At 37.6% G+C, this 23,563-nt stretch overlaps 1 protein-coding gene across 4 annotated transcripts in view; it reads left to right on the top strand.

Moving 5' to 3' along the window:
* The window catches only part of VTI1A (vesicle transport through interaction with t-SNAREs 1A), a 258,892-nt gene that overhangs the window by 7,002 nt on the left and 228,327 nt on the right, over positions 1-23,563 (top strand). For all 4 annotated transcript variants that reach the window (XM_039554080.1, XM_039554078.1, XM_039554082.1 and 1 more), the window contains exon 3: positions 4,002-4,112. In XM_039554080.1, coding sequence (XP_039410014.1) covers positions 4,002-4,112 — 111 coding nt within the window. The remainder of the gene's footprint in view (positions 1-4,001; positions 4,113-23,563) is intronic.

Raw genomic sequence — 23,563 nt, 5'->3', positions numbered from 1 at the left:
AAGAGTGTATCCTTTTTTCATCCTGTGTTACGTGATGCAAGGTTTGCACTATTGCTGTAAGTCAATAAAAAGTTAAATTGTGGGTTAGGTCTCATACTTTAGGAATGGAATTAAATAATTACACACCATGACTTTGTTTTTGGCTTGTAAGACCCAAGCACCTACTTGACGTAATCTGTCAGAATGTCTTGTAGAGCAATAGATCTTTTTTTCCGTTTTAGCAAGTGAGGCATAAAGGTGAGGGCAAAGGGGCCATGGTAGTGTGGGTCACTGATCCAAGAAGAGTGTATGTGTTAACCAAGCATTAGTCTGTGGTTCACACTGACAAAAAAACCCAGTATGTGATGAGCAGCGTGTGTTAAGCAACTTGATTCTTCTTTTATTTGTTTTGTTCCCATTACAACCTGTCATGTCTTCCATCTGGGAAGAGTACAAGAGTAAAGTCTTGTAGATGTGGAGTAACTGAGCAAAGGTGTTGGTGACAGTTGAGATTGTCTTTTTCCCACATGGCCAGTAGTTCCTTACCTGAAGTGACTTTTGTTTATTGCTTGCAAATGGGTTTGGTTTATCTAATGTCAGAAATGTAATCTGAATGTTAGGATAGGGAAAAAAATTAGCTTTTCTACCCTAGAATTTCGTAAAATGGAAAGAACTTAAATCAATGATTTGCTTACTAACGAAATAAAATTAATTTTTTGAAGTAGCGTAGGAAGAAAAAAGTCTCTCAACTGTTTGTAGGCATACATGGTGCTTTTGGTTTAAAAATAGAATTAGTGTAAAAAATAGAATTAGACCAGAGCACTGGAATAGCATCCAGTAAAGCTGGATCTTGGGATGACTCCCTACAGTTTTGCCCTCTGAGGATCACAAGGCACCTAACCTCTCTGCTTTGGTATTCCCAGTGAGAAACATGGTAAAGTTACTGTCCTATCTCATGAGGATGTTCTGAAGATACAGTAAGGCCTTTTGGGCACTTTCATATTCAAACAGCTGAAAAAAAGTAGAAATCTAGGAATGTTTTTCAGGTCGTTTTCACTACAAGGTGACATGGCAAAAGACAGAGCAGTACAGAGAAGCTCCAACATGGGTGGTCATTCAAATTTGGTTTTCTACTCAGAGTAGATTGGAAGGAGCACAAATTGAGTTAATGACTCCTTGCTTCTCTCCTTATGTCAGAAAAAGACCATCTAAATTTGTATTTATTATAAGATTAAAAAATAAATCCTGTATCTGTATTTTTATCCTAATCATGATCTTCATTTAATGTACTGGCTTTTCTTTCACACTTTGTTTTAGATCTTTATATTCAATTATTGGCTTTGAGCAATTACCCAGCATGTTTGTGATTAATGTCAAGGCTTGGGTTTAGAAATCAATTTGAACAAACCTGCTAATAACAGAACTGATTAAGAAGATCCTCTTTTAAACTGGAGGCTACAGTAGAAAATCAAAATAAACCTAATTCCTTGCACTATTAGTTTTCGTACATTGTCTTGCATAGTCAAATCTGGGATTAGCTGATTTTGTTTTATTTCCTACTTGGCTAGGAAATAACACTCTTATGTATTATAAATATTATTATAGAGATAATTTATTTGCATTCACTAAGCAGTGATGGTTTTAAAACACTGTCTGCTTTGTTTGGATAAAATCACTGGTGTAATTGGTTTGATGGAAGTGCAGAACTAACACGAAAACTTCAGATTCCCAGGCTGCCTTTTCAAGCCAGGGCTGTGGAGTAAGAAATCTCTGGAGAGAAATCTTGTCAGTCTAGATCCAGTGTGGAGTATCTGGTTGTTATTTTTACCAGGTTTTTAAGAAATATGATTGTTGTGCTAACTTTGGGGAAATTCTTTGAGTATAAAATCTAGCATGTGCTAGAAGAACTGTGAATTTTTGAATGAAATTCTGCTGTTAAGACAAAACTCTGTTATTTGCCTTTATGTTTGATGAAGGACGCATCACAAAATTGTTGTGTTGCAAATGCTGGGTTATTCTTATCTTGTGTATTTTAGTTTCCATCTCTATTTAAGTTCCAGGGCTTTAGAATCAGAATAAAATAGTGAAGCTTACAAGCTTCTTAAAATGCTCGCAGCTGTCCAGAGCAGATTCATATGGAGAAGTTCCTGTGGGAGGTGGAGACTTACTTTGCAGTGGACAACATCAGCCACACTACTTACTTTGTTGTATTTTTGAATGGAAATACGAGGCGCTTCTCTGCTCTCGCTTGTTTATGAAAAATATGATTTTATGACAAATAATATGAGTTCTGAAAGTGGAGATGCATGAAATTAGGTTGCATTTAGGTTCATACTTGCTTGGACTGCTGTCTTCTGCATGGCTTCTTACGGAAATTTCTCAGCCCAGCCACAAAATTCACCTATTTAATCTCATGATGAAAAAACATTATTAAATACTGGTCAGCCAAAATATGCTTCATCATTGTTCCTTGGACCTGACACTCTTAATAGTGACTCTTTAAATGAACATTTTAGATTTTGTGGACCGTGGTCTGATTGTTGGTGCAAATTCTGGATTCACTGGTAGATGTTTTCAGTTTTATATAATAGACAAGAATTGAGACTTCATTAAAACTTCCCAGCCTTGCACACACATATATATGAGAGAAATGTTTATAGAACATTTGAGATCAAATATATTAAGATGAAATTGATAAGAAATAAGCTATTAATTCCAGCTATTGGTTTAATTTATAATACCCCTTTGGAAAGTTAAGCCTGAGCTAAAGAACTGGGTAGAATTAGAAATTGCTTTATATGTTTCAATTCATTAGTGACTATTTAATTAAAGTCTGCTTTATAGTTTATTATTGAATATCATTTTGTATAATCAGAATGGATCAGGCAGAATGACTTTTGAGTGTCTGGCAATTCCATTGATGAAATTCAGATGCTTTTCTTATGAAGATGAAATTTCAAAGTGTAAGCAAGTGATTACATAGGAATAACTTCTAGCAGTCCCTTGTGAAGACCTGCAACCAGTAGTTTGGGATCCTAACTGAAAAGCATTTCTGTTCCTGTGCCATATTGGTCAACCAAGATCAGTAGGATGTGAGTAAATATTGTTTCAGGTACCTACAACAACTAAGGAGAGGTATTCTTTTATCTTATCTAAGTTGGAAAGATTTTAAAAGACAGGTAAGGGATTCTTCTGCTGTTCAAAACAGAATTCCTGAACAGACAGCACCATATAGAGCAGGCTCCATCACCCACTGGGTAGGTAATTAGCAGCCCTTGTTTATAACTTTTGATTGGCTGTATCCCTGTGCCATATTATTGTGTTTCAGACCCCTTAGAATTCTACATGGCAAGAATAATTTAAAAAAAGCTTTTGAAACGTAGAATATATCTGTTGTGTTTTAACCCATTTGACTGTATACAAGTTCTTGAATAGTATTGTCATTAAACCCTGAAATTCAGCTGTTTAATATACTTACATACAGATTTGGGATGTAGATTTAGGCAGCCAGTTCAGGCTATGTAATTCTGCTGAGTTAGTAATGTGTAAAGAAAAAAGGATTAATTTATTAAACAAAAGAATGAGTTCATTGAACATACAGACTGGTGTAAATAAAACTTTAAACATGCACATATATATTATAAAAATAAGTAAAATACCTTTTTCAACCAAGGGTTTCCAAAACTGCACAGCTAGGAGGAGGTAGGCTTTCTTTTGAACTATGCTCATTTGCAGGAATTATCCTCAGTTTTACTATATTTTTGTAATAAAATGTATTCATCACAGTTGGAATTGAAAGCCAGAAATGTTTGACTCAAATCATTCCGAGCGTTAATAATACTAATTTTGTCACTTGTTTCTTGACTTAAGACTGTGCAAAAATTTTGATAAATTGTTTGTATATTGCAGAATAAACAACATTTTTCCGTATAAAGAAGGAATATTTCTTGAACTTAGGTAAATTTGTTCTTGCTTTAATTAACCTTTTGATTTATATGCCTTCTCTTGTTTTTTCTTGTCAGCTTGAGCAGATGGAACTTGAAGTTCGAGAGATCCCACCTCAAAGCCGAGGGATGTACAGCAGTCGAATGAGAAGCTACGCCCAAGAAATGGGAAAACTTGAAGCTGATTTCGTGAGTTTTTAACATATTACATAAAGAAGGCATCTCTAAGAATTTTTAAAATAAAACAATGCAATGATTCAAGCAAATGAGAGGGTATTTTTGAGTAGTGTGAGAGATGAGTTCTGCATGTATCTTGCTATGTATGCAGACAGATGAAAACCAAACTGGGGAAGAGAACCTTTTCTTTTAGCAGCAATCCCATACCAACATTCCAGTTGTTAGCCTCCTGTCTCTTTACCCTGGAACTCTGTTGTTTCTCTGTCATTAAACATTGTGAGCGTTCATGATGTATGCAAAATAGTCAGCTTTTAATCCTATTTCTCAGGGAATGACAGCTTGTAGTAATGTGGGCAGTAACATGAAAAGCAGTATAATCTCCAATCCGTGGAATTTTTGAATGTAGTTTATCTCATGTGTACTTCATTTGTTAGTCACTGTGTTTTCTTTTCCATTGCACTTAGATTCTTCTTGGCTTTTGTACAAATTGGTTATAAATACTACATTTTTTTAAGTAATGGATGCAAACTAACAAGCTTCCCTTGTCTGGGGGCTTCTGCTGCAGTTATCAGTCCTTTCTTTTGTGACTGGGATTTGCACTGAATAGATTTACATAGCGACAAAACTGTTTCCTGTAAAATCCTGAAAAAGTTCAAAGGGATTGCGAAGTGTAGGAAAATGCTGTGTTAATTGGCAGCAGCTCCGTTCCTCCAGGATAGGGAGAAAGAAATTACTAGTGGCAGTATTTTCCATTCACTGGAGATCTGTGAATTTCCTCAGGTTGCTGGCAGCAGTTTAATCCTTCAGGGAAGGAGAGTCAATGTTTATACCTGCAGCCAAGAAATCCAGCTGAGTGTCACTCCTCTGTGCTTCTGCCAAGTTGAGCAGTTACACGGAAATGTATTAGAAGATGGTTGCAGTTTGTAAAGTTTGAGGAATGTTAGAATAAAAAGACTTGCATCAAAATTTTGTGGCAGTCTCATCTGTTCCCCTGTAGGAATTGTGTGTGGCCAAACAGTGACTTCCCAGAGAGAGCAATTTCTGGACCAATTGCGAATGCTGTTTATCTTTTCAGATGTGGGACAATTTGCTGTCGGCATGTATTTATTCCTGGCCTATTTCAATATGTAGGTAGATGGTGGAATTCATACTTCCATATTCCCAGGCAAGTGAAAATGAGAGAGTTCAGAACTGGACACTGTATGGAAGAGGAGAAATGCGTGCAAGGAAACATATCATAGCACTGGGAGTTACATGATCACAAGAATGTAAGTTGGTGCTCAGAGTGAAGAATCAAAACCAAGATGAGATAGAGGAAGGAACATATGGTAATAATGGATAGAAACAACAGCCCCAAGCCCAAGGATCTTCAGCGGAAGATCAAGGAAAGAAAATGATGTGAAGGATGGAGCAAAGTACTGGAAGAAAACAACTATGCTTGAAAAGATCTTACTTACATAGCAAATAGTGGTGTTACAACTAAATGCCTTACGTAGTTCCAGTTTCTAAGTACTAATATTTTGCTGACTCTGTATGTGAGGATTTAAGACTCTTTTTGGATTATTATCCAGTCAAATAGCAGCTTGTTGGAAACTGCAGAACAGTTGTGAGTTCAAAGAGGGAAGAGGAGGAGGAAAAGAAATGTTATTTTGACTCTACAAGCTCCAGGGCTGTCAAAGGTAGAAAGCTGAAGTATTTGCTGAAATGGAAGTGCTTTTGAGTGTTCTTGTTTCGTTTCAAAGAAATTAAGTCTGTGAATTCAATTGCAAAAATTACATACCTCAGTGCACAGTCTTTTTCATTAAGTTCTATATTTCAAACATAAAGTGAATGCAGAACTGGCATGAGTAGTTTTCTTTTATGTTCATTAATAACATAAGATTTGATCTTGTGGTTATTTTTATGGCTTATAGCATCTGAAAATTTGCCCTCACCCAAATAGTTACGGAAAACAGTAGCATAGCAACATGTTTAAAGCTAGGAGAAGGAAATAGGCGGTTTGTGGACTGGCCACTTGTCCACTCTTTACTGGCAGGATGGACAGCATTAAAGTTTATTTGTGACATTTAACAAGTAACTGGTGAGTTTATTTTATCTTGAGCAGTGCATGTAATAGTGACAAAGTGCCATCACTGTAATATTAGTTATTAGGTGCTGTGGCATCTTTGTGAATATATAGGGGTTTTTTTTCCATACACATTACTGTGTTGAAGTATATTCTGAAAAATACAGATTTAAGCTCTGTTGAGCTGTGCTCAGAAAAGTTACTCCAAACATGGCTTTTCATCTCTAACTTTGTAATCAAATAGGAACAAGTTGCAAATAGGAGGTTTATTTCCTCTCGTTGCTAATCTTTGTTATTTTGAGACCTGCAGTTAGATGTCAATGCTCTACAGTCCAGGGGTGTGTGAAGGCAAAGACATCTACCCCAGGCAGTGTATTGCACATGCATGCTTGGTAACACACTAATTGCAGTAAATTGTATCCAAGGAGAAAAAACCACCTTTCCCTGTCTTAACCATGTCTCTTGAAGGGGAATAGTGATAATGAAAAAAAGAATAGCACAATTTTATCTTTAAAACTACTCAGAAAGCATAGCACTATGAATACTGATGGGGAAAATGAACAGGGTGAGCATTGCCCCTCGACTTCAGGCAGCAGTGGTTTCTGATGCTTACCTCAGTGTTGTGCAGTCTTCCTTGGGGAGAAATATCAGAACAGGGCAAGCATGAAGTGATGCTTCTCTGCAGAAAAGCTGCACACATCTCAAAAAGCCAACTTTCAGGCTTGTGATAAACACATGGAAACAGAATTAAACTCTTTGATAGGACTTTTGCTGTCTTTTTTACTTGCAGATGTGAATCTTGCGTTTATTGTCTCATTTTCAACAGCACATTCCAGGCCCTTCACTTCTGTAGCGTGTTTTGTCCCCGTTAGGTCAGGGGAGGTGTGGTGGGACCTGCGGAGCTCGGCCGGCTGCAGGGCCCGTGTACGCGCTGGTGGCTCTATCTTGTGGCCCCAAGTGGAGTTGCACATCACAGTCTTCTGCTTTCCGGGCTGCTCCAGGTCTTGGGACCACCTGCGAAAGGGTTCCTGAAGCTTAAAACGGTCTTCCTGTCAGCAGGTCTTTTTCCTCCGTATACTGATGCACCATGATGCGGTTTAAGCTTGCAAATATTTTTTTTCTGGCTATTTCAGATGTAGACTGTCCATGGTGCCTGCCTGCTTGAAGCAAGTTCTGACTGAAAAAAGCAGTCTTTTAAGTACATGGACTATAGGTGTTGTTTATTCATACAAATAAAGCATTTTATGTTGTTACCTGAAAGTAGCCAGTTATCTTTAAACAGTGGGGATATACAGTGGTAAAAGGCTTCCAGATTTATAAACATAACTTTGACCTAAATCTATCCCAGTCCATGTGAAAATGTGACTATACAAAGCTAGCAAGTATGTAGTTATTTGCTAGCATTTGTATCTATCCCCAGGGTTCCATGTACTGGGTCAAAGTCAGGGCACTGTAAAATGGAAAAAACCAGAGGCAGGCATTTATTTTCCTGAAAAGCTTACTGCTGATGTATAAGGCATTCAAATAGATGAGGAAATATAAAAATCCAGTAAAGACCACATTATACAATAATACTCATGTTATAAAAATGAATATTGCACAATCAATGTTGAAAGTGAGATGAGCATATTGAGCAAGAAGAAATAGCCATCAAATAAAGGAGGCAACATAGGAGCTGTTCCTATTCTGTCGGCAGCACAGAGGTAAATGTTGCAAGTAGCGTTTGTTATCAGTTCAGGAGACAGTGCTCATTCTTTTTAAATTCTCAGAGTTGTTACTGATTTTGGTAATTCTGACTTTCAGAATAACCTTTAAAAGAAAAAATAAGGGGCGTGGGTGAAGTTGCAGATACATATACACATTGTACAAAACTTGAGTAAACATTTAAACATTTTTGGCATTTAACAATAGCTTCAGTTAATAGTGAAGATATGTATTTACAATTTATACCTCCTACAGGTTCTGTTTAAGGTCACTGTCGAAATTTCAACTGCTGTTAAGCTTTAACAACATTTAAGGAGATGGGCAGTGGAATTTCACTGGATAAAGTTAGCTCTCTTGTATGACTCTCAAGTACCACCTGAGTCCAGAAGCTCACCTAAACAACTCACACAGCTGTGTCTGTTATGTTCTGGCTGTGTTTTGTAAATACCACTACCCCCATTTCAGGTTCAGTCACTTACCCAGACAAATAATCATATGGCTGTAAGCATAATGAACATCATTTGTCAAATGACAAGTTGCTGGCTGTATCTTTATGGCCAGTCTTCCCTAGATCTCCAGTTTGAACTAAAACTTTGGAGACTCAACTGTTGCTGCTGGATTATTTTGATTTATAAAGCAAATAGTGCAATAATGCTTTGTAGTTACAAAATTATGAGCCATGTGTGGGACTGCTGTGTGTGTATCTTCATTGTTGTTTCTCAACAGTGGTCTTAAAAACAGGGAATCCATCATGCCAACATGTCATGTATGCGCAAGAACATTGCCTGGGCAGATACACATGCCTTTAGGGAAACCTGATCTTGTTGACACATTTGAAACTTCTGAAATCAGATTAGTTTTCACTATGTGAGTAGTACAGCTCTTTTGAATGGGGCTGTGGAAGATTTGTCTTAATGCACACAAGACTGAAATTAGTTTCAGAGGGAACAATTTGAATTATCTGGCCATGTACTTTGACAATCTAATTTTGAAAAAGCATATTGTGAACAAAAATTCCACCACTGCCATTTTTATAGATACTGTCACCTTCTTGAGATAAGTAATCACTCCTCTACATAGTACTCAAACTGCTCCTTACAGAGGTACTGTTTTCTTCCCCCTCTGTTACCTTTGTAATAACTTCTGATACATTTGTCTGCCTGTCTGTGGCTGAGCATTAGGCCAACGTCTTTTCTATAGAAGCAAATTCCACATTGTCTTCAGCTTGTTTTCACTTGTGTCCCCACCCTGGTGGGTTTGTGGTGGAAGAAGGTGGAGGCGTTTGACCTTTTGCAATTACTTGATTTATAATATTGCTATTTTAAGTGGGGAAGAAGTGATACAGGAAAGAATGCTCTCTCTCTCTTTTTTTTTTTTTTCTTTTTGTGACATTAAAGGCCTAAACTGGTGAAATATTAGGAAGTGGTATAACTTATAACACCAGTAGAAAATTTTCCCTAAGTTATTTATGTCTTAAATTTCTTTTTATTGTTTTGTGTGGAAGTATGAAGATGGAAGTAAATTTACTTCATAATAGAATTAGCTAGTGATGAAATGCTTTTCTGTGGAGGAAAGTGTGAAAGATGGGAGTTAACATACTTAATTTGTGATTAACCTAAAGGGTTATGATCATCTTAGCTGGCATTCCTGAGAGGCCTGACCAGTGAAACTGGGCTTTGTAATTCTGTAGGTATTGCTTACAAAGAATCATCCCGTGTTTGACCAGTAAGTGTGTTATGCGTCTCATAACTCAATGTGTGAAGAGATAAAATGCTGGGTGAGGGCAACCAAGCAGCAAATTTTTAATGTCAGTAAAGCTAATTCCTTAACTAGATTCTTCTCTCAACCAACTCCATCTTAATGCTCACAGGAAATTCTGTGTCTGCCTCATCTGTTAACACGTGGGGCTAAGACTGGTGAATTTTGTGGTATCTCTTTGTTGGTCCTTCAACAAGTTGTGGTGGAGGTGATGCACATGATTTTTAGAAAAACCCGTTTGTGTAGCTTAGACTTGGCTGACTGATTACAAATAAAGGTGCTTCCAGGAAATGATTTGGTGAGTCTGATAACTCTTGTGTGTGGCTGCAGGCTGTGAATGAAAGGCATATGACTCATACAGGGCACTGTAAGCATTCATGCCTCTTTCCTTTCTCTCTTCACACACAGAATGTTTCTGTACTAAATTAAGCTGAAAAGTGGTCTGTGGCCGAATGAAATCTTTCTGTAAAATGTGTTTTAAGACATGTAGTAGAAATTCAGCATGATATCAGCTTTGCCTTTTTCATTAAACAAGCATTCTCACCTGATAGTTTGTAGACCTGTTCAGATTTCAGTCCTCATCAGCCTTTCCCAGGTAGAGAACTGCAATTTCTCTGTTTATCATGGAGTTTGTTCTTATGTTAAAACTTCTGCTTCTCAAAATAGTAGAATTAAGTATGTTTGCTGTTCTTTCTAGAAGAGAGTAGAAGAAGCCATGTTCACTCAGAATTACTTCTAACCAGCTGGTGAGTGAAGTGACTTCATATACAGAAGGTGAATGCTGTATTTGGGGGTGTGAGGCCCGCAAGGGGGAAGGCTTTATTGTTTCCCACTTCCTCAGTGATTTCTTATTCTACTCAAGTGACACTACCCTACCTGTTGTGCAAAAAGAAGCAGCTATCACTCTCGTGCTTTTGATAGCAGCAGTAATAAAGGTCCCGTAATTGAACATAGATGTGGGAGACAATGATGAATGAGGAAAACAGAGTGTATCTTACACTCACTTTGTTGTATTGCTCACCTGCACTCATTCAAGTAGAAGTTCGATTTTGTTTCTATCATGAGTTAGAGACAAAAGGTTACAAAAAAAAAAAAAAAATCAGGCGAACTGTGCAAAACCCCCACCATTTGAACGTGTTTGCTTTTCAGGCTAGAACTGCACTCTCGAGTTCCTTAACGTGTAATTACGTCTTCTCTTCACTTCTCTTTTCCTTTTCTTTTCTCTTTTCTTTACCTTTACCTTTTCCTTTTCCCAGCTAGAGCGAGGCTAGTTTGCATTTCAGTGCTGAATAGGGAGAGACATGTGCTACTGGTGAATCGTAAAAAATAGAGAGAAGGTTCGTTTTGACACGGGAAGGATAAATTCCAGCCGTGTTCCCGATGTCCCGGTGTGTTGTCCGTGGAGTGGCGCTGGGTGGCGCTGTTTGTTTGCAAAGCAAGTGTCGGCCCCCCCCTCCTCCCCTTTTTTCCCCCCCAGTTTCTTCTTCTTTTTTTTTTTTTTTTCCTTTTTTTTTTTTTTTTTTGCTTTGGTAGTAACTGAAATTACTGTTTCATGAATAAAATATTTCTGGTGGGATTTGCATTTCTATATTGGCTGAAGATACTGTGTTGAATGTTTTATTAACCAGCCCAGTGCAACTGTCAGCCTATTAAAGAGATCCAATGGACCCTGTTTAGCTAAATAAACTAAATAAATCCAATTCGTCAAATTGTGTTCCTGGCTGTTTATTTTCCATTCTTTTGATGTACAGTTTATTTTAAGTTAAAGCCACATAGATTTAAAAATTAATGTGAAAATAGAATTTAGTGTTTGAAACATGAGAAGACTAATTGCCATGGTCAAAAATAGCTTCCCTTTATAGTGAAGTTGCCATCTGGTAAATGGTGAACTTTTTATTTGTGACTGATTAAGTGTCCCATGTCAAAAATTAGTTGGCAAATGAGTGGTTAATAGCTTTTTTTGCCAGCTTGGTTTTGTTGCTTCCATGAAGAGAAACTTGAAATAGTTATTTTTAACGGCAGTGCTTCTATTTCTACCCAACTTCAAGAGGTTTGTTCTTTATCTTGATATTTTCTCAATCAGAATTCAAGGGGAAAATTTTATATGGTCATTACATATTAAATGCTTGTTGAAATTCTCATTGCATCATAAGCAAATATTAGAGCATAAAAAAAAAACCTCTTTGCATAACTGAATACATTGTATGTCTGGTTGTCAAAGAGTTGTCAAACATTACAAATACTAGCATTCATTATATTCTGTTAGTACTAATAATATTTTAGTTACCGTGTTTCTGCTGAAAACCTTTGCCACAGAATAACAGGAGACAGACTGTAGATTTATGGTAATGTTACTGGGATAGTACAAATTTTTCTGTGCCCCTTGCAAATTCTTGTAAATGCAAATAAATTCTAGATTCTTTAATAAGAGAGATGAAGAAACAGTGATGGATGTATTTGCTCTTTCTCTCTGATGCTTTCTATGGCACTGATTTAGTGATGTTACATGTTAACTTGTGTGTGTTTTTTTACAAGAAATCAGTTGCCAGGCATCGTGTTTTGCATAGTTTTGTTTTTATGATCGTGGGTTTCCAAAAGTGGAATACTGAAATTCAGTGCAATAGAAATACAGTTCAATTAAATTGCATTTCTGGCTCTTTTCCCAAGAAGTCTACTATAATTGATTAAGAAGCCTTTGTGAAAAGCTAATGTTTTAGATGAATTTGAAAGTGTCCAGGATTCTTAAGAAAAATCGTTTAATCAAGTAATCCACCTTTTTTCTTACCAATTTTTCTTACTAACCAAAATGGTAAATTTTTGTTGTCACCTCTCGCCCAAATTCTAACCCAAGAACAAAGTAGATATTTAGGCAGATGTCTTCAGTGTTGGATAGAGTGCTGTTCCCTTTTGTAGGTAGACTTTAATTTTTACTGAAAAATATTACATTTCTTTAATATTTTCTAGCTGCAGATGTTTTTAAATGGTATTTAAAAACTAAACCACACAATGTTAGCCTGTTTTGTCTCAGAAAAAAACCTTCCCATTTTGTGCTCTAGGCTGGTTCTTTTTAATATACAAGTAATAAACACAGGAGGAACTTTATGGTTCTGTAAAACTGGCTAGCAGAGGTAAAAAGAGATGGACTTTTATAGCAGTGGAGATGTCATCTTGTTTCTGGCTTAAGACTTAGTGAGGAAGGAATATAAAGTAAAAGAATGGAGCTGGAAGTCTATTAAAGTGATTCTGCCTCCTCCTAGTAGTGTTCTTTACTATGTGAAACATATGGAAAAAGTGTGAATATCTCTGTTCTTTTGTTTGGTAGCTTTTTATTTTTACTCTGCAACAATTTAGTTGTCTGTCCCAAGTACAGCCAGCTTCCCTTAAAGCTGCTGTACAAACCTCAACAAAAAGTGGTTCTTGGCCACAAAGTCTATTTAAACTTGCTGTTCTTACTCAGTTAGGGAGGAAATCCCTCCAAAGGCTAGAGGATCTAAAGTTGTACATTTGACAATTTAATGCTTGTATACATTTATAATAAGTGGATCAAATACAGCACCTCCCTTACTTTTCATTTGCTTTTTATTAACTGCCTTTAGGGTGCCAGTGCTAGGAAAATAGGCCTTTTCCAATATTTAGTGAATACTACAGAGGTTTTACTCCTAAAAGGGGTGATCAATGAAAATTAAAGTAGAAATATAAAGATTACAGATAGTAAAAAGGAATATAGCAGGTGGCTTCAGGGATCAGCAGTAGAACAGAATAATTTTTCCCTCTATAGTAACATTTAACCATTTCAGATGGGTGTAATGAAAAAAGGGTTTTGCTAACTAAATATTTGGCGCCTGGTGTATAAAGAGAAAGAAAACGGGGAGTGTGTGTGTGTGGGCTCTGCATGTTTCCCATTGAGTGGCATTTGTGCTTACTTTCGGAACCCCCACAACTTTCCAATGTGTCCTTAGTTTGGTTTTTTTTATTTTCTGAGAAGTTAAGACTAGAATGAATAAGGGCAGTGTTTGCCAACTTACCCTCCTGGTCGGCGTGGAAAACACTGAATTGCAATTGCAGGCTTTGTACCTGTTCATTAAAGATTCAAATGTGAATTCTGGCAAGTCAAAGAAAAGGCTTGTATTGTGTCTGGTGGGTCTTGGCTTGGGCCTTAGTTAGAAAATGCTCCTGCATTATGAATTTAACACCTTCCTTTTTGCTGATTCCTGAGTAGAAGATTTGAGCTGTTATTAAATCGAGCTGTAACTTTTGCTAGGTTGTGTCGCCAACCAGGAAAAAAAGTGGTATTTAATATTTCATTTAAGAGAGAATAACTGTATTAATATCAAAACAAATTCTCTTATTTCAAAATCTGAAAAATTACTTTCCATTATGATGCTATTGGTATTTTGGGACATGTAACTGCAGATGTTTTGTCACAGGGATCCCTGTTTGTGGAGTGCCTAGCACAAAGGGATTTCTCACCCATGACTACAGCTCTTTGGCACTGTAATGAGTATTAACTAAATAGAACTATGCAAAGAACTGAGTTGTTATGTTAATATGTTTCTTGTGGTTATTTTTATTTGTTTAAGAAATACAGGTTAGTGTCAGTATTATAGATTGTGCCATTAGCAGCTGTCTTTGAAACTACAGGTTTCATGTTAAGTGTTTCTGTTAAAATTTCTAGCATCCTTAAAAAAGTAGAAGCATTTATCTAAGATTAACGTGGTTGGGAGTAAAACTAATAATGCTAAGATAGGGTCTTAACCACAGTGCTAGGATTTTTTTAATCAAAAGAGAATGTTTGATTTGTAATGACTGTTTTGTATAGTTTCATAATTCAATGTCATTAATATGCCCAAGTGACCACATGATTCCCTCTTCTTTCTGCCCAGTCTTCAGGAGAAATCAGACTCTCTGGTTCAGTTGTGTAAGCTTCCCACAAAGTTAGTTCAGTCAACTAAATCAAGGTAAAAAGTTACAGAAAGGTCAGGATTAAGTTAGGGGTTGCTAACCTGAATTGCTTTCCCAGCCTTTTTAAGCCCTTAGTGCTCCTTTTGTCTTTTTCTTACCTTCTGTCATGTTGTCCTCCTGTTAGATCTTTATTTCAGTTGAAGGCACCTGGGCTGCATCTTTCTCCTGACCCATACTTGGAGTCACTTTCAAACGTGTTATTAAGTTCCTTTTTTCCATTCATGAGCTACATGTCTGGCATTCAGCAATGCAGATCGGTGGCTCAGCACTTGTGCCCTGTAGAGAGCTTGGTTTAAAATGCATGTATTTTAGAATGAGCATAAGGAAAATTTGCTCCTTTCTCTCCTCATTTTCCCTTTTCCTTTTTTTGTTTCTCTTTCTGGGGCAAATGTTAAAAGTTTTTACTTTTAATTTGTACCTAAAAAGTACTCTGTTGCTAAGGTCAGAACTGCTGAGTTCCCTTCTCTGATAATATGGGACCAGTTTCCAAGCCATTTGTATGTTTTAAAAAATGTCTTAGCTAAGGATTTTTCTCCCATCTGGGGCGTCTTGTACAGTGGTGGTGTTTGCTTGGACAAAATCCCCCAATTTTCCTCACTTACTGCATGTGAGCCTGAATAGAATTGCTTTTTCAGGAAAATGAACTGGAAACTCTGTTTTGGGTGTGCACTGAACAGCCATAAAGGTCTGAACAAAATAGTGGTGTTTCAGGCAGCTTTGAACCATGTTGAAGGGAAGATGTTTGATCTAAGAACAGGGCCAAATCTATTCTGCAATAAAACCTGAAATCATGTACACTACAGAAAAAATAGTGGAAGAACTCCAACATGCTCCTGATGTAGATAAATGTATTCTTTTGGAGCAAGATTTCCTTTTGAGGTCCTTCCTTCCTTTGTGAAAAATTTGGGCCCTGTGAAAATTTCCATTCCCTTTCTTGTACCTTGTATCAGACAAAGGAAACCAGGACAGGTATTTCTGTAGCCTGAAATATCATAGAATCACAGAATGGTTTGGATTGGAAGGGACCTTCAAGATCACGTAGTTTAAACACCCTTTCCCATGGGCAGGGACATCTTCCACTAGACTGGGTGGCTCAAAGCCCATCCATTCTGGCCTTGAAAACTCCCAGGGATGGGCCTGGATAATCCTATGGCTAATAAGAATAACTAAATATGGTTATTAGTAAATCTGGACTACTTTTCATTTTTGGAGATTGTCTTTTCAGTGAGTTTGTTTAGTATATAAAGATCACTTGTGGTGGATCATGTGTCAGTTCTTCCACCTACTTGTCGTTAGAACAGGAAAACAAAGCCTCTGTTTTTCCATTGTATCCAATCCACTTTCAATGTCTTCAGCACTAAATATCTGATAGCAGCAAAGGATTAGTGGCTGATACTTCTGATATTCCATACCTGGGTCCCCATCTGTACTCACTACATTTGTGATTTTGATGCAGAAGTGACATGAATTAGTAAAATCCCGCAAAAATTAGCAATGGGAAGTCCAGATCAGGTCTTTGAAGGCACATTTAGCATGTCTGGTGAGTTCTAAGAAAACAATATCCTTATCCCTGCTGGGTGCATTTTACAGACTAGTTAAGAGGCTGGGCTGGGCCATGCCATGGTTCATGATGTCCACAGTATCAAATTTAGTATGAGCTGGGTTGTATAATAGTAAATTCTTCACAGTATCTAATTCCAAAGTATAGAGTTGGACTGGCTGAAGAAAAGCCTTTTCCAGCAAGGAGAGCTGTCCATTCTCTGGTACCCTGCCTTTAAACGCTTCTGTGCCTCTGGCTGTTACTTGGCCTGAGTGTGGCTTGGGCAGGAGTGTTTGAACTAATCTATACAATGGAGTTTATCCTTGCATTCAGATAAAGGCCCTTTTTTCCCCTATAGAGCAAGCTGCTGCATTCTGGCTAGAGTGACTCACTGATGAGGTGTTTGGCTGTATAGTGGTAGGGGGATGAAATTCTTGAAATGAAGCTGTGCTGCCCTCTTGTTACATTTTTGGGGGAAGTATCTAGAAAGAAGTGAGAGTAGGTTGTTCTCCTGACATTATAAACAAAGAAGGTGGACCTTTGGTAGTAGCAATCTTCTTGAGGGAATTGAATCAAGCACTTCCTGTGGAAAGTGGAAACAAATGTGTTGCTTTGCTCAACTTTGGAGTCGTATCCAAAGTTTCTTTTGCCTTATATTTTACCTTTTATGAGGCTTAGTATATTTTAGAAAAATAAATCTTTGGCATATGTTTAAATCTGTGTGTTTGTGTTCATTTGTTGGGGATTTTTTTAATATTAACAAAGTCCTTTCCCCTGGCCCAAAAAGTCAAAGTGAAATTCAGATTCTCCAGGATATACATACAGTCTGTCTGCAAACTTCGCTATGGGACACATCACTTCAAAGATAGCCATATGAAGAAAAATGTGTGATGCACTTATTGACAGAGAAAAGCCAATAAATCCAATTTGATTCAGGAAGCTGAGAAATATTTTAATAACTTTCTGACGTTTTCCTGTAGTCCTTATTTACCTTATCAATAGTTATGGTGACATATGATTGTCAACTTTTTATATTAAACCAAACTAATAAATTAAACATGTTGTGTTTATACCTGATGAAAGCTGACGTTTTGGAAAGGTGTTAAAATATACTGACAGGTCTTGTTCATAAACTCCTTTGGTATAAATATGTAGATGACATCTTTAGATATTGTTTGTACATAGGCTGATAGGCAGGAAACATTGACAACGTAACAAATGCAAATGTCAACCCCACAATTTAACCTTTCTGTGTAGGAAAAGATGTTAGTTTTAAGTTACATGTATCTTTTAACTTTATTTTCAAAGTTTTTTTTTCAGCCTGTTATCGTTGCTGTTTCATGTGCCACTGAAAGTAACACTGCAATAAGAAAGATTTGCACTTAAGAGCTTTTCTCTGTGGTGTTCCTACTTAAATGGCTGCGGCTGAGAGGGTGTTTTTTTCTTTTAATTCTTTTTATTTTTCATGTTTGCCTTGTACCTTGTGAATCTCTCTGCAGTATTATCTGTTCATTCCTTACTTGCCAGTGATTCAGGGCTTGTGGGACTCAAGGGCAGTTAACCAATAAAACTATTCTAAAATGTTAGAGCAGTTTCTTGTAACAACAGACAGATGTCCTTGGTCTTAACCTGGATCAGGGTTGCTTCATATGCTGGATGTTTCTGATTTGAAATTTGTCTTCTCCATGGTGATGTAAACCCATTATGTGTTCTCTGCTTGATGTTTTTTCTGCATTCTCCACAAGCTGTGATTAATACAAAATCTTACAGAAGTTACGGCCAGTTCTGAGTGGCCGGGGCCCTCAGGGCACCAACAGCCCTCAGTGGCCCTGAGCAGTCTCCCCAGCCCGCCCATGGCCCAGGGCTCCATATCAGGCCTGTTTTTCCCTGCTTGGGGAATGCTGTGGGATGCTGCTCTCCAGCTCCCCATGGCCCGGCCCAGCTGTCATCCCTGCTGAGCTACACCCTGATAAAATTCTGGCCTGAACTTGCTGGGAGCTGTGCCGCTCTGCCAGGTGTCCAAGGCATACGTAAGTTCATGGGCCTTGGTCTTCTGACTTTTAAAACTACTTGATTGGAACAGCTCCAGTGGTGCTTTTCTGTCCCCTGCTTGGGTACCTCTGCCTGAGATCTGGAGTCTGGGTGAGCAATGTGGGGTCTTTTGTGTCCCAGTGTGCAGGACTTGTGGTGGGATTTCATAGTGCTGACCTAGAGCATGCATTGAAATCCAGAGTACTTTGCACTGCCTTCAGAATGGGAGCACCCATCTTCATCCTGATGGCTGCAAGCAGAGTTCCTACTGATGCCTGTAGCCTGTCTGAATTGTGTCTCCCAATTTCCCCTTTTAGACTTGTGAGGAGCTTTAAGAAGAAAAACTTTGACACTGTCCTCTGTCAGCCAGGCATTCCATTCTGTCTTTGGTGACCGATTTCACAACTAAGATGAACTTTCCCATAGCGTTCTTGCTGCTTCTTCATGCAGGTCTTCATTTATCACAGTTGAAAGTGCACTGGAAGACTGGAAATGTGTTGGTAGGTATCTCATGATGTTTCACACAACTCCAACAGAGTGCTTTGAATATTGACTCTATAATACCTAAGGATGTATCTGAATCTCACCAAGGAGAATTCATCCCTTCCTCATGCCTTAATGAATGTGCTGTACTCCATGTGTTGGATAGAGAGGTTAAGCAGAAGTGCAGAAATTTGGGAAGGAGAGGTTGGTGTTAATTGGTTTGCAGTGCTGGAGTGTTCGAATCAAAGCTGTTGCTGTTGTGGCAGGAATTACAGTGTGCTACGTTTTAGTAATGGTAAAGGAAGTTGCTACTGGTTTTGTTGTTTTTCCCTTGTTATAAATGAGTTAAAGAATGTCCACAGTCACAACTCAACCTCTGTTATAAATAAAAACGAAAATGTATCAACAGTTTTGGTGTTCTCTAAGTGCCTACAGAGGTAGTCAATGAAAGTCAAAGTAATGGGAGGTTGGTGCAGGCATATAAAATCTAATAGTTTTAGAAGGCTTCAGGTGCATTAAAAATAACTCTTTTTCAGAATAATTAACTACTTTAACTTGGTATTGAATCAATCAGCCAATTAGTGCAGTCCCATTTTGTATTGTGGAAACTTTTGTAGTGCATTAATGAATGCCAACTTTTTGAGCGGATATTTCTGCAGTTAGACTGACCTATATATTAGGTATTACTTAAAGAGAGCTCTGAAGAGTGTTTTTCAGCTGTATATTGTTTTCTTTTTGTTAGATAGATGGACAGATTTGGGATGTACATCTGCGATACCATATAATTGACAGAATACCCTCTGGTACTTGACTGTCCAAAGAACATGAAAGGTATAATTCACTTTGCAACAATCATATTCTGTCAGATGGTTACTATTTCTGAAATAGTTGGAGAAAATTCATATGACTTAATGTAAATGAAACTGTTACATTTGATTCTTACCTCATGTTACCTCCCTGTGGTATCAAGCAGTTCCCAATCGTGCAGTAAGCATGTTTTGTATGGCTTTTATTCTAAATCTTTCCCTGGGGAAATCACTGGAAGTTGTGGGACAATGTTCTTTCATGTGCTGTTTAACTGCCATTGACTTAGTTTCCTGAGTTTTCTAGAGAGGTGGCTTCATTTAACCCACTTCCTTTGTACAGATTACAAATTGCTGCCTTGTATCAGTAGAACTGACCATTTTTTTCCCTGAGAAAAAACCAAGCCAAACCTTTCATTTCTAAACTGTTATTTGGGAACATAGTTTTGAGATTCCAAATAACTCTGGCAGAGCCTGGGCACCATAGCTGCAGTGCACTTCTGGAAGTTGCCATTAATTAGCATTCTTTAGCTTTGTTTAGCAGCTTTTCTGCTGAGTGTAATACCAGCTCTCTCTTTCTTCCCCTAGGTTTTGTGTTGTTGTGCATTTCCTGCTTAACAGAATGTTTGTTTAGGTAGATATAAGTGCAGTGAATTTCCTGAAAGTTACTCATTGGGGAAATTGAAATGAAATTTTAGAATATCATTAGGAATGCAAACAATAAATTCTTTCATTTGCTGTAGGCGTCTTTAGGTTGGAATGACTAGAAAAGGTTCTGGTTAATTAGAAGTAATTTGTTAGAAACCTGAATCCTTTTTTTTATTTCCTAGATTAAAACTCAGTTCCCAGCTGGATGCTTATAAGTGCAGGAAATGTAATTGTGAGATGATTAACTGCAAAAAGATGGATAATTGGAGTTCATATGATATGTCAAATATGGCTAAACCAAAAGGTTTTCTGCATGTTGAAAGAGATTGGCTGAAGTCTAGATTGCAGAATATTGAGCAAGGAGTGTTTTTAGAGATTAATAGTCGCAGATTGCTGCAAGACGATGAGGCAGAGCTTGACTGTAAACAGCTAACACCTCCCAGCCCTTTCTATATCTTCAGGTTTTAATTAGCATGGGTTTGGTTTTGTCCTCTTCCCTTTATTGCTGTTATGTGAATTGGAGATTAGGAAACACAGTAAACATCATACATCTAACACCAATGCTTAGAGACAAAGATATCTCCTCCTCTCCACTAGGAAAGGCTCAGCCTACCACAGGATAAATTATTTGAGTCTCCTATGTTTTTCCCTCCCCAGTGTCTTACCTTACAATCAGCATTGTTTTTTCAATAGATTTTTTTTAATGTTTGTAAAATTTGTTTTGAGTCTTTTTTTTTTTTTAACTGTACTGTAATAATAAATTAAAAGGTGATACATACAGTATAAACTGCATCAGTGGCATTTTGCTTTCATTATCCCTCGTAGATGTTTAGCAAAACAGTGCCTGGTGTTTTAAATTACTTCTGCTTTGCTTTAAAATGAGAACTTCTGTTTGAATAGCCTATTGTTCTGTTAGCTACTACATTGCACTTCAAACTGCAGAGTGTTATTATAGTCACTGTATTTTGGGATCATATAAAATATTTGTTCTCTCCCTGTTCCCAACCTATAAACTTCATATCTCGATAAGGAGTTTCTAACCCTTGGAAATACTGCTTTACAAATTCAGCTAATGACCCAAATACAGCTTGTTTGTTGTGTATGAGTTGTATTAAAATAACATACTCTATGTGTATTGTCATTAATGATATGCTCATTTTGATAATGGAGCTGCAGTCTCTTAGTGTGTAGTCCTTGGGGAGATGCTGCATTTTTTTAACTAAGTATTGTTCTGGCTCCTTTCCTTGATTGGCCCAGAAATAGCAATCAGCTGGGGAGCAGGATGACATGCCTCTTAGCGATCCCTTTTATCTTTGAGATGAGTATCAACATTGTATGCTTCCTAATGGAAGTGTAATTTAATGAAATCTATTGGGTAAACATACTTCAGATGTTCAAAGGAGGTGACAAAATTTTTGCTGGCAGCCAGGACCTGGCTGGTTTCCAGCTTGCCTTTAGCTGCTATGCATATAGCATTGAGAGAGGCACTTAAAATCGGAACACAAAGTATTGTTTCTATTGTGGTTTTGGTTGTGGATTTTTTTTCTCTCTGTTTTCTTTTCCTTAATTTTATTTTTGTGGTATTTGTACTAGTGCCCTCTGACTTCCAGGCTTTTCTAGTAAAATGCTGCGTGAGGTCAGGTTTCCCCTCTCCCCCCCAAAACCATAGATGACAGTGTTAAACTCAGGGGAGATGGTTGGCACAGAATGTGCTGCGTATTCGGGAGAGGGGTCGCGGGGGGGGTGAGTGATCCAGACTGCTGTTAGTCAGTAACTCTGTGAAAGAATAAGTTCCTCTCTAGACTGAGAAAATTAAGTATCCTGTTTTAAAGATTGTGTCAGAGCACTTTTGTTTTATCAATAATAATTGCTGATGTAGAACTGTCCTCTCTGAGGTTTTATAACAGATGGCTGGGAGTGGAAGAAAAGCTGCTCAGCCTTCCACCTCCTCAGCTAGAAACAAGATTGCTAAAAGGAGGCAGTTGTCCCTCTTACCATTGCTCCCTCCTCATTATAGAGCACAGTGGTCCCAACACACACACACACACACACTCTTTGTGGTAGCAAACTTGGCAGAAAGACTGGAAAGATCCTATCAGCAATGTTGTCCCTTTGAGTGGATGTTTAACTGGACAGGTGATGGAGCTTATTTCTCAGATCCTAATGGTTTGGCAATCTGTAGGAGAGTGTTTGAGAGGAAATACATTAATATTTAGACAAATTTGAATATAATGGATATGTCTGTGGAACATGGGGTTTTCTTCTTCTTTACGTGGGAAGTCTAGAGGAGATATTTTTAATTTGAAGACTTCCACAGTGGGTGCAACTGCGGGATGAAGGACATGTCCAGAGAAAGATAAATGCATCATTGGCCTTTTGCTTGTCTTTCAAGTATTAGTGGCTAAATCTGAGCTTTTCATTGTGGCCCATTTTATTTCCTGCTTGATCCTGTAAGGAAGTCCCTTTCCCAAGTTTATGTTGTCCCTCTCCTATGAATGCGTGACATGGTACATTTGAGCCTTGTGGTTTTACTCCAGTAACAAGTAAGTTCCCTGGACTGGTCATGGTCTACCCACAGGGAGCTTCTTTGGGTACAAAGGCAGAGTCAAGCAACTGTCTCTTTTTGTATTGTTGTTAAGCTTGTGTTCCACGTGGGGACAGTAACTAAGGATCAGAAGGCATTAAGATGTAAAATGGAGTGAAGTGTATTTCTTGTTTACAAATAATGGAACAAAATGTGAAAGATTGCGGAAGAAAATTCAGGATACATCAACATACCTGGTATTTCTATAACTGTAAGCTGTAATAATGATACAAAATAAATTGCAATTATATTGAACTGTCTTTATTCAACATGTCTTTGGTTCCTCAGCCAAACTGCACATTATGTTAATGCTACTCTGTTTTTCAAACTTTCTAATGTTTCCCAGAGTCTGTGCAAGATCCAGGTGTATACTTCTTTGTGTGTGTGTTTATGGATGTGCAATGTTTGCTGTATATGGAATACACTGGTGCCAGCTTAGCTTGTGGCAGCTGTGGAACAATTAAAACTATATATAATTTTAAACTATTTAATAGATAAACACGTTTTATTTAATTTTGTCCTTGCATTGCTTCTGGAGACTGGTGAGGAGAGGCAGGAAATGGACAAAATTACAGGCAGCACCAAAGTTTATGATTCTATGTTGTGAACTCAAAATAATTAAATGGTTCACCAGGCCTTCAACTCTAGAAGATGGATAAAGCTTCAAAGCTTCAGACAAAAACATTTTCAAAAATATAAAGTTTGGTGAAATTGTAAAATGTTCTGGCTTTAGATCTGCTTCTTTGAAACTGACCTTCATGTGAAGTACCCATTTAAAGTGAAAAGTTTTTCTGTACCTTTTGTGGACCAGTCAGAACTGTAAATTGGTATCTTGGTGACTTTACTTCCTGTGTCAGTTTCCTGGTGAAATGGGGCTTGAGGAAG

This window comes from Corvus cornix, chromosome 6, assembly GCF_000738735.6.
Source record: "Corvus cornix cornix isolate S_Up_H32 chromosome 6, ASM73873v5, whole genome shotgun sequence".
Classification (NCBI taxonomy): Eukaryota; Metazoa; Chordata; class Aves; order Passeriformes; family Corvidae; genus Corvus; species Corvus cornix.
Note: the sequence above shows the minus strand (reverse complement) of the source record. Positions and strands in the feature narration are given on the sequence as shown.